The sequence below is a fragment of the Dioscorea cayenensis genome, unplaced genomic scaffold, assembly GCF_009730915.1.
Source record: "Dioscorea cayenensis subsp. rotundata cultivar TDr96_F1 unplaced genomic scaffold, TDr96_F1_v2_PseudoChromosome.rev07_lg8_w22 25.fasta BLBR01000138.1, whole genome shotgun sequence".
NCBI lineage: Eukaryota > Viridiplantae > Streptophyta > Magnoliopsida > Dioscoreales > Dioscoreaceae > Dioscorea > Dioscorea cayenensis.
In genome coordinates, this window is record NW_024086529.1 from 68,055 (window position 1) to 80,080 (window position 12,026).

A 12,026-nucleotide genomic window follows, 5' to 3' on the forward strand; every position below is an offset into this window, starting at 1 on the left:
ATGAGAGGGGGTCGTAGAGGAGGTTTTACTTGTAGAGGCTTACTCGATCAGTTTAGACGTATCAGTTCACCTGAAGATCAAGAGACTCCCTCTACACATGATGCTCGTCATGATGATTTACCTTCCATGGCACAGCGGACTCCAGCACATGTTACTTCTACACCTGCATTACCCCGTCCATTATGTACACCTACTGGTTATTCATTTGGTGGGTCATCATCATCTTCTGTTTCTACTCCTTGTGCTGGTGGCGCTGCTACTCATGATGGCAGTTTTCTTATTGCACCTGCTAGTGGTAATTCGACATCATCAATGGATGGCGTGGCCCATGCTACAAATTTAGGAAGAAGGCACATACAAGTAGTTAATGGAGTGTAAGTTTAAATTTTTTATTAGGTTTTATGTGCAATTGTTTGATGCAAGTAATTTATTTTGTTTATTATTGTAGACTTTTATATTTTATTCTTATCATCTTTGTTTATTTATAGTTTGCATCCTTCTGATGTTTGTGCTCGACGGATCACATCTATCTTTAAGGAAAGAATGGACGAGAATGGACACTGTTGGAAGAATGTTTCTAAAGAGACAAAAGACTTCTACTGGAATGAATTTCAGGTTCGTAAATAACTACTAGTTAAAATGGAAAATTTCAGGTTATATATTTATTTTCATGTTAAACTTCAGAAACACTTCATTTGGGATGAGTCAATTTCATCTATTATCAAGCTGGCATGGCAGCGCAAAGCTGCAGAACGTTATAGATCATTGATGTGTGTCTTCAGAAAAGGTAAAGGAAAAACATTGTATGTGTCTGATACTGCGTGGCAAAAATGGAATGAAGCATGGAATTCCTCTGATTTTAAAGCTAAAAGCTTGAAATTTTCTGCAAATCGGCTTACTGAGGCTGAAGGACCTGGATCTGGTATATCCCGGCACTCAGGAGGATCTATTTCTCACATATGTCATGCAGAGAAATTGGTAATGCATTTTAATTTATTTAAGCATTTTAATTTATATAAATGTAACTTTATTCTCCACATTGTTTCTAACATTAATTTTAACTTAGTACAAGTTGTTATGTTATTGTAGCGATCGAAGCTTGGTCGTGACCCTCTTCCATATGAGCTTTTTGAAGCGACACATACAAAGAAGGGTACCTCTGAGCTTATTGATACAAGAGCTCAGGCCATTAAGGTAAATAGATCAATAATTTCTTCATGTATATTTGAGTTATAGATGAGTAAATTATTTTTGTTTATATTTAAATTGTAGATTTTGTTATTCATTTTCATGTGGTTTTTTATTGTGTTAATCAATAGTTTATGCTCCAAAAACCCTAAAAGAATTCTTTTAAGTTTTGTGTAAACGGTTAAAAAGTAATAAAGTTTCATGCAAGATTGAATTAAAACCATTGAAGGGTTTTGCTTCAAGGTTGGGAAAAGGGAAAGAGATTGCAGGGCAAACACTTATACTTTGTTACTTGTATGGAGTAAAGACGTTTGCTTCTTTGACTAGTATTTCTCACTCAATCTATCTCTCTTTATCTTTCTTATTTATGTGTTTTTCTTGTTCAAAAATTCATGAATTATTTAAGAATTAAAAATTAAGGATTTGTCCTAGTTTTTAGTTTTTAATAGTTCACTAATATTTCAAAAAGCTAGTCATGTGATTATTGAATAAACAAATTAAGCAAAGGTGATATATATATATATATATATATATATATATATATATATATATATATATATATATATATATATATATATATATAAGCTAAAACATTAAAATCTTCACAGCTGAATATAATATGAAGATCAAACTTAGATTCTTAGGATTCTAAATCCATTGTGTGGATATAGTGTCAACAGTAACACTAACACATAAAGACTAACAAGTTGAGCACTGTAGCCTCAAAAGGAAACAATTTGGAATACATGTATAAACATGAACACACATGGTGCATGTAGCCAAACTTTTTTATTAAACAATTTAGATTCATTTATTTGATCGAGATGGCCAACATGCATAATTAGGAGTGTCAATGAACACTTATTAGTAAGTGATGGATTTATTTATTTTTTTCATCGTTGTCATCGGTCATATATGTACTAGAAAATTCATGAAGTATCAAAACATACATTTTACTAGTTAGGTTAGATTAGATTATTGCAAGTGGTAATAACAAATACTTTCAATTCTATATGATTAGTAATCTAAGAAGATTGATTTTTAATATGTTAATTAGGATCTCCAAGTACATGTAATGGGTTAATAAAAAACTAATGCAAGATGGTTCTTTCTTCATAAAATCATTCTCCTTTTATTAAGGGATGTGATGTGGAAAGTATGGTTCCCGAAACACCTCTATGAGTTATAGATGACTAATTTATTTTTGTTATATTTAAATTGTAGATATTGTTTTTGATTTCATGTGGTTTTTTTTATTGTGTTAATCACAATATTTACGTTTCAAAATTTTATATTGCTACAGGATCGTTATTTGAACCTTCTGGATCAAGCATCGCAAACACAAGAAGAGAGTAATGAGCTTTCTATTGTAGACAAAGCAAATATATTCCTTCAAGCGGCGGGAGGGGGAAAAAACGCCGGGTTTATGGAGTGGGCTCCCAAGCATCTATTTTTTATCCCCAGCTATTGCAATGCTCATCTACAGGTGCATCATCTATAGACCTACATGCTAATATTAGGCAAATATGTGATATTGTTGGTTTGCTTTTCATCTATAGGTACATCATCCCAAGAGCTGCAAGTGAAGATTACACAGCTGTGTGAGACTGTTGATCAGCTACAAGATAAAAACAAAGAGCTTCAGGAGAGTCTACATGAGGTGAAAGATGATAACAAGGGGCTTCAGCAAAGTCTGCTCGAGATGAGGGCGGAGAGAGATGAGTATCGTAATCAGATGTTGCGTCAGATGCAGGATATGATGATGGACTTCGAGGCTAGGATGCTTCAGCTCACGCTTTCTCGAGACTCACATCCAGCTAGTAATGACCATGATGTTGACCATGTAGATGAGCTTTAATGTATTTGATATTTGTTACTAATTTTCTTTTTGTTAAAGTTCGCTTTTGGACATCTTTTTCCCTAAATGCAGAGAATGAAATCATTTTTTTGTTAGCTTTTATTGTTGCTAAAAAAATTTGTCATAATGGTATTATTTATATCAACTTTGAAAATCAATGTGATATTTTTTTTTAATTATTTAGTTTGTTAGCAACGGATTACAAACCGATTAATTTGTTTTAAAATATAATCATATATTTATATATATATATATATATATATATATATATATATATATATATATATATATAATTTTTAGAAACAGATTTTGCAAACTAAAATAGTTTTTTTGTTTCTAATTAAAAACAAATTTAAAACAAAAATATGTTCCGTTACAAACTGTTTCGTTTTTGGAATGGAAATTATTCCGTTACGAATCCGTTGGTAAAATTTTTTAAACGAATTAGTAACAACATACATTCGATTGCAAAAATGTAGCAACACTTTTGAAACGGAATATTTTTACGCTACTAATTTCAAACCTTTCAAACGGAAGTTTTAGCGTTACAACCGTAGCTAAAGTCTGCAACGGAATGTTATTTCGTTTGTAATAAATTAGCAACACCTATTTTGCAAACAAAAAATTTTCGTTTATAATCCGTTGCTAATTCAATTTAGCAACGGATTAGAAACAGAAAATGCTGTTTGTGAAATGCAATTCTCTTGTAGTGTAATGTCAGTCATGTGGCAACCTTGTTTTTTTCGCGAGGTGGTGCTTTTGCCTGGTATCCATAAATCCATCACTTTAGATATGGACTCCAAATTCCTAAGCCACTTCTGGTGATCTTTGTGGTACATGTTCAGAATAGATTTGTAATTCAGTAGCTCTTTTCATCCCCAAACCAATGGGCAAATAGAGGTAGTTAACCTTACCCTTGGTTCGATCATTAGTTATTTGTGCAGTGATAGGCCAAAACAATGAGATCTGGCCCTTGTCCTACTGAGTTTACATTTAATGATGTGGTGAAAGGGACAACAAGTAAGACTCCTTTTGAGATTGTGTATCAACGACCTCCACAGCACACTTTGGGTCTCATCCTTTTACCGAAGTTACCGGGGTACAGCATTGCAGGAAAACATTTGGCAAAACATATTGAAAAAGTTCAGTCTAAAGTGATTCGGAATCTCAAAGCGTCAAATGCTAAGTATAAAGAGGCTACATGATTGAAACATCGGCATAAAGTTTTGTTGAGGGTGATTTGTTGATTGTTATTTGCATAAGGAAAGGTTTCCGGCAGGTACATATAACAAGTTGCATCTGAAACAAATTGGGCCTTGCAAAATTCTCCGAAAGATCAATGACAATGCATATGTCATTGACTTTCGGGCAGAGTGGGTGATTTCATTGACATTTAATATTTTAGATTTGACACAATACTATCTCGACACACCACTCTATCTTAACACAAGCACGAGGATGAGTTCTTCTGAAGACTGAGTGATTGATGTAGGTAGAGCAATTCCAGCAAAACCAGAAGGGCCTAATATCACTAAAGCATAACACAGCCAGCCACCTCATTTCTCTTAGCTTTAATTTAATTAAACCTTTGTTTAGGGTATTATTGTTTTTTCATTTCTTATGACTGCAGATTGTCTTCTTTTCCTTTAAATAGTTAGCATCAATGTATTTTTGGGGAGCCGAAAGTAAGAAACAAATTTTTGCATCTACTTAGAGAAATCTCAAGGATAAATTTCTTGTTTATATTCTGCATCATTTGTTTTTTATATTTTATACTTCATTGTGTTTGGTGCTCTTGCATTTGGATTTCTCTTTTGTTGCCTTAATCTTTAGATCGCTTCGATTATAACAAATTGGTATCAGAGATTGAGTTATGACATTGACATCGACGAAGTTGATCTTGCACCTCAATACAAAGTTTTCTATTTGGAAAACCAAGATGCAAGCAGTTCTAATTAGAACGGCTGAAGAAAGGAAATGAAGAATTAAAGGCTCTTGCTCAAATTCAATTGCACTTGTCAAGTGAAATACTCTAATTAAGAAGTTTATAAGGGAAACAACCACTGTCGTCTTGTGGTTGAAGTTCAAATTACTTCTCATGACAAAAAGTCCAACAAATCACTTATATACAAAGTCCAAGTTGTTCTCTCATAGGATGCTAGAAAGGAAATCTATAAAGACACATCCAAAGAATTCGAATAGATCATCAATGATGTAGATCAAGAATCTGGATGTCAAGATTAATTATATGGATTTGTCTTTGCTTTTGCTATATCATCTGCCTCTGTCATATAAAAGCTTTTGAGGCACTATGATTAGGATGCGCCAAGATGGGCACTTCACAGAGTGAGGAGAATGGTGAAGGTTTTTACATACGTGGCTGATCAATTAAGAAGAATGATCAGAAAGGCTCAAGGAGATGCTCCAAATTAAAGCATCAAAGCCTAATATGTAATTATACTTGACATAGCTGCTTTATAGCACTCTGTTTATCCAACTTTTTCACTCGTTTATAAATTGTTTGAATAGTGGGGAGGAGGGCATAACTCTATGATTGTTTATGGTAATGATGTGACTACTTATAGTAATGATGATCAAATGATTCGATGAGAATCACTGTATCACATTTTGCATCAGATAACCTGCTTTATTTTTACTTTCCACTATTTATAGAGGTCTTTGAAGCACTGTTATGATTATTGTTTATGGGTATTGATGATTTTGAAGGCGTTGGATTAGAATCCAATAGCTAAGTTAAGGACATCCGTAACTTTATTATCTAAAGACATTTGTAGATGATTGATCCCTCTTTATATATATATATATATATATATATATATATATATATATATATATATATATATATATATATATGTATGAGAAGATTTGTAAGTTGATATATATAGACACACGTAGATATTAACTCCAAGTAATATCAATATATATATATATATATGTATATATATATTGATAATGTCGGTAAGCTAAAATAAACATTTTCACTATTTAGACATTAACTGTGCATTAGGAGCACCTTCAACAATTCAATCATTGTGGCGCTGCCACTATTTGCAAAATATGCTTATGCTATAGGCACATTTTGAAATATGTAACATTTTTTTATAAAAATATATAGAGTATATATTTAATTTTTAATATTTTTTTAATATGAAATTGTAAAATATTTATAAAATTATTATATTTTTTTAAAATATTAATTTTTTAATTACTATATACATTTAAAATGCTCAAGTTGAGTGATAGGCAAAAAAAAAAAACTTCTCATACAAATAAATTGTTATTTAGTTTTTTTTTATTTTTTAAATAAATCGGGTTTGATTGCTTATTTGTAAAAAATAAATAAATAAACAAATTGGGCTGGTCATGGCACATGACCACAAACAGAAGCCCTATTACACACACATAATCTAAATCCAAATCTTAAAATAATCAACTTTACTAAATGATAAATTTTTTTATAAAGGCATGTTATAAGGTACTCTCTTCTTTCATTTGTATTTGTTTATTTTAACTAAATTATACTTATTAGAGTTAAAATTAATTGGTTATCTAAAGTTTATAAAAATTTTATTAACTTTTCAAAAAAAAAATTTATTTAAAATATATTTTTTACACACACATATAATCTAAATCCAAATCTTAAAATAATCAACTTTACTAAATGATAAATTTTTTATAAAGGCATGTTATAAGGTACTCTCTCCTGTCATTTGTATTTGTCTATTTTAACTAAATTATATTTATTAGAGTTAAAATTAATTGGTAATCTAAAGTTTATAAAAAATTTATTAACTTTTCAAAATTATTTTTTATTTAAATATATTTTAAAAAATATATAACTGAATATAATTTATTGGAAGTGGTAGAAATATATTAAATATAAAAGAGTAAATTTTTAAAAAAAAATATTTAATGCTTCATAAAGTTTAAAAAAATATAAAAACCTCTAAAATAAAATAAATAAAAATGACCGGATGGAATTAGAATTATTAAATAATTCATTAGTCTATAAGGAATCGGGAATTCAAAGAAGGAAATTTTCAGAGACCATTTGACCTACACAAATCAAAGTAGGAAATTGCTAATGAAGGACTCGTCATGCACAATAATATTAGGTCAAGAAAATATTATTATGCTAATTCAGACTGTTGTATCCCACTTGCGTTTTTTAAATACATACAACATATTTAATTAATCAATCTATTTCATGGAAATAATATTATATATTTCTATATAACGACTTGCCAACTAATGCCAGGTTAAAAAACATCCATACTCTTTTATCATCCATTAATTTAATGATTCTGAGAAGCTAATGGCTAATTGCTCTGTTACCTTCACTAATCGACATCCCCTCTCAATCATTGGGTTAATAAATCATAAACAAATCTCAACTTGCTTCTTAAGTGACCAACGAAAACATAAAAGCAGAAGTTTGCAAACCACAGCCAGAACAAGAGAACCATCAACCATGGGGTGCACCCTAAGCAAATGCTGCAGGGGCGGCAAGAAAAGACCCGCCAAGACTTTGTCTTGGGACAGATACGAGTCAGTGCACAAGGACAGCGGAGAAGAACCCTCCAAGACTTTGATATCTTCGTCCATGGATCACGTTACAGAATCCTTTGAGTCAGTGTACAAGGTCGCGTTGAAGCGGTTCGAGCTGAACCACGACACGCTCGGCAACATCCAAGAACTCAAGCATGAGTTGTCGGACAACCCCCAACTCGTCTCCTTCATCGAAGACTACCTCGGAACCAGCATTGAAACTCTTGAATTATTCAGTTCCCTCGAGGAATGCCTCGATGAAGCTCACTCCACCGTCTACCTCGCTGGCCGAGCAGTCTACCTCTTCGAATGTGGCATGCCTATCTCGTCCGTCTTCGAGGATCTTGAACAACTCAAAACTCAAGGTAACCCATTCCACCTTTTCCCTCAAAACTACGTGGATAAGCTCAAGAGCTTGTGCGAGGTCCACGGTTCCTACATCCAGAAGCTCTCAGAGCGCGAGAAAGACCTGGATCGAAAGCTCGGCAAAGTTGAATATTGGAAGACAGTTGGTTCTTGTGTTTGCTTTGTGGCCGTCGTTGGATTGTTGATAGGCTCTGCGGTGCTTGCGATTATGGGTGCTCCGCCGGTGGCCATCACAATACTTGGATTGGCCGGCAGTGCAATCGCACTGCTGGAAAAGGAGATTGAGCTTCTTACCGATAAGCGTAAGAGCGCGATTGAAGGTGAGAGAGACATCATTATTGAACTAAAGAAGCAAATTTATGAGCTCGATGACATTAATGAGCTTGTTAAACAGTTGGAGGAACTGGTTAACTCGGTTGATGGGTATGCTGCGTTTCGAATGGAAAAGAGAAATAATGATGAGGAGGTGAAGAAGGAGGTGAAGTTGACGAAAGCCATGTATGGCATCAAGATTAAGGCTAAGCGTTTAAACAAAAGGATTGAGGATATGAAGAAGGAGGTGAACCTGCGTCGTGAGAATCTGAGGACAGCCGTGGCCACCATCTTGATGGCTGTCAAAACTGATAAATATGAATGTGTGTCTTGTGTTGGGTCTATGCCATAAATTATCGGTGGAATGGTTAATTAGTTTTTTTTAGATTGATGCATTTTACTGTGACAATTTTAATTTTATTTATTTATTTATTTATTTATTTGATAAATATGACAAGTGTGATCAGCTTGGAATTGAGCTTTTAGCCTACACATCTCACCTAAATATATCCGGTGTAGACTGCAAACTCGAATTCACAATCAGATTTGTTACCACCATTGCGTCCAATAAAATTCAAACTTAAAACACTTGAATGTCTTTTACTGGTCATTGCTATTGAGATATGAATCAGTTAGGTTTAGTATGACAATTTCCATCTTATTCATGAATTAAACATTAATTAATATATAATAACTTAAACTGGAAATGGCCTAAAAATCCTTTTTAAGTTTCACTAATTCACATATCGTCCAACCAAGTTTAGGTATTCTCAAAAAATCTGTCTTTTTTCTGACAGTGTACTTTTCTATCTTTTTATCACTAAAGGTAATTAACGTTGACAAAAATGCATCTCGGCTTTTTAAGTGAAAACACATGATATTAAGCGGAAAAATCAGATATTAAATGTAAAGGTCAAATATTAAACGAAAACGTACTATATATTAAGTGAAAACTTATGCTGGTAAACGAAAACACGCAATATTAAACAAAAACTATATATTTTAAGTGGAAAGTATATGTTATAAGATAGAATAAACTAATGGAGTGAGTTGCATTAACTGAAAAGTAAATTGTTAGAAAAAGGAGAGACTGTTGACAAATTTAAATGGCAGTGGGTCTGTTTAAAATGTTTTGAAATTTTTATGGACTTATAATTCATTTTCCCTAATTTAAATTAAAATTATATATATATTTATATTACACATAATTAATAATTAATAAAATGTTTTTTTTTTAATAGAATCTTTCCTAAGGTCCAAATTGATCTGGAAAAATCCTCTAAATTCACAAGCAAGCTAATATATGTAATGCATTTATACTCTATAATTTTGTTATGTTCCTCGGTTTGAAATATTTAAACTTGTTTGTAATGCATTTATACTCTATAAGTAATTAATACGAAGATGCTGCCTGAGCTTATGCACAATACTATTTGATCAACTTAACATTATATCAAATGCATGATTTTAATGATTTATAATTAGCTAATTAATTAAAAATATATGTTTATATATTAAGGCCAGTGATTTAATAATTTTATCTACCGCTGTCTCTGAGCTGGCCTCTGTCTCCTGATGACTGACTTCGCCGGTTTCAGATTTCCCTGTCTTTTTCCTTTTCTTTTTTCTATGCTCCTTATTTTCCTCATCTCTGGTGAGGATAACTGTTTACTTTCTCCTCTTTTTGTTCTGCTTGTTATTTTCTCACTTGTACTTTATTTTCCCAGTTTCTTTCTTCATTAATAAATTCGTGGTTTATCCACTTTATTCAAAAAAAAAAATATTTAATAATTTTATACATATTTTCTAAATAAATATTAAATTTTAATGAAGTTTTCTAAATAAATGCCAAATATTTATAATTAACGCCAATCTCACCTAAGAATGCCAAAAGAAATTCACTTGTAGTGTGCGTGCTTGCTGGTCCTGCGTGTATGTATCTTATGAGGAAAAGCCGAAAAGGGCAGCCGACTATGTATTTTTTAGAATTAAATTATCAAAATTTTAGACTACCATGTCACTTTTGTTTTAAAAAATAAAAATTAAGTATTTACATAGTTTTGCCCACACTTGCTAAGTCGATGATAAAGCACTCAGCAATACATCAGAAATAGGTTCCGGTGAATTACCTATGGAAAAAATCGTATCTTTATTTTTGGGGGTTGCATGGTAAACGGATTTATTAATTTTGTATGGTCCATGTAAATCTTTTGGGCATATATGTAACCGATTTTCACTGTCCCATGTAGCGCCTAGCTTAATTAATATAACCCTACCTAATGGGTCGATATAAACCATCATAATTGATGCACTTCTGTATATGTCTATCAATTAATAAACTCTTTATTAATTAGAAAAAAAAAACAAAGATAAAATCATTCGTATATATTGTTATCAATCCACATGATAGATTAAAACTATTTAATACATCAAAAATACAATTACTTGAAATTTTGTAAATTTCATGTAAATGAAATTTTTTTTCATAAATTTTATTTTAAAAAAAACAGAGTAATGACGTGTATAAAAAAAAAATCCTCATTGGACTCAGCACACTCGCGAGTGCTGACACTACTCGAGTCTTGGATACCATTTTGAAATCTTCGCGAGTAACAAAGGCTCGCGTGGTCTTTACCCGCTTGGGCTCTAGTACGGTATCGCACCATTTATGGATTCATCATCATATTAGTCCTAGAACTTGATCTCTTAATTCTCAATGCCTACATACAATCTCGAAAATTCCCTGAAAACAATTGAGCAACTGATTGGTAATGCTGAAGTTACGTTGTTACTGACATGAGGGCTGGACTGGGCTAGACTTAAAAGAGTAACCCATGCCATATATTCTAACCGGGCTAAATTAGGCTACAATCGGCCCAAATTATTTTGACTTAAACTCGTCTATATCTGAATTTCATTAAGCGTAGCCCAACCCTAACAACCCAAAAATAAATAAGATTTTATTTTTTTTACAAAATAATATAAATAAATAAATAAAACTACTTGTACAACATTAATATTTTGCCACATAATTAAATAAATATAACCAATATGGGCTAGACTTAAAAGAGCAACCCATGCCATATATTCTAACTGGGCTAAATTAGGCTACAATCGGACCAATTTATTTTGACTTAAACCCGTCTATATCTGAATTTCATTAAGCCCAAGCCCAACCTATAACAACCCAAAAATAAATAAGATTTTATTTTTTTACAAAATAATATAAATAAATAAATAAAAGGAGCTTTTGCAGGTGTACCCCTAAAAAATTTTGAAATTGCATATTTGCCCCTGAATAAAAGTTAATTGCATACATACCCTTGAATAATATACATAATTACGTATATACCCTTGGGGTTCAAATTAGTTGAAAAACCATCTATTAACAAACAACAAATATATAAAATTACCATTATACCATTGCATATATACCCTTGAAAAGTTGTTTTTAAGTTGTATAAGGGTTATTTTGGACCTTTTGTATATCTTAATCCAAGTTATAACCATAGTTAATTAAGTTTGATTACCGGAATCTAACAGTAAGGGCATATCCGCAATTATCTATATTTTTCAGGGGTATATATACAATTATGTTTTTTCGGAGGATAAATATGCAATTATAGAACTTTTGAGGTGTTTATAACCAATTCTCCCTAAATAAAACTACTTTACAACATTAATATTTTGTCACATAGTTAAATAAATACAACCAATATAAAAAAGACAAAAC

General features: G+C 31.8%; 2 protein-coding genes across 2 annotated transcripts; both read left to right on the plus strand.

The window, feature by feature from the left end:
* LOC120253626 lies at positions 1–1,340 on the plus strand. Its single transcript, XM_039261929.1, has 5 exons — positions 1–374; positions 489–615; positions 685–978; positions 1,090–1,194; positions 1,320–1,340. Exons 1-5 carry the CDS (start codon positions 1–3, stop codon positions 1,338–1,340), a joined length of 921 nt encoding a protein of 306 aa, XP_039117863.1.
* A 6,198-nt stretch (positions 1,341–7,538) lies between these two features.
* LOC120253627 (UPF0496 protein At5g66675-like) lies at positions 7,539–8,645 on the plus strand. Its single transcript, XM_039261931.1, has one exon. The coding sequence runs from the start codon at positions 7,539–7,541 to the stop codon at positions 8,643–8,645; it is 1,107 nt and encodes a 368-aa protein (XP_039117865.1).
* Positions 8,646–12,026: the final 3,381 nt, after the last annotated feature.

Bases quoted from the DNA above. Each gene is read 5' to 3' on its own strand.
- LOC120253626 (XM_039261929.1), top strand. From the start codon at position 1: ATGAGAGGGGGTCGTAGAGGAGGTTTTACTTGTAGAGGCTTACTCGAT. The intron at 375-488 runs GTAAGTTTAAAT...GTTTATTTATAG, and splicing joins ATACAAGTAGTTAATGGAGT to TTTGCATCCTTCTGATGTTT. The intron at 979-1,089 runs GTAATGCATTTT...ATGTTATTGTAG, and splicing joins TATGTCATGCAGAGAAATTG to CGATCGAAGCTTGGTCGTGA.
- LOC120253627 (XM_039261931.1), top strand. From the start codon at position 7,539: ATGGGGTGCACCCTAAGCAAATGCTGCAGGGGCGGCAAGAAAAGACCC.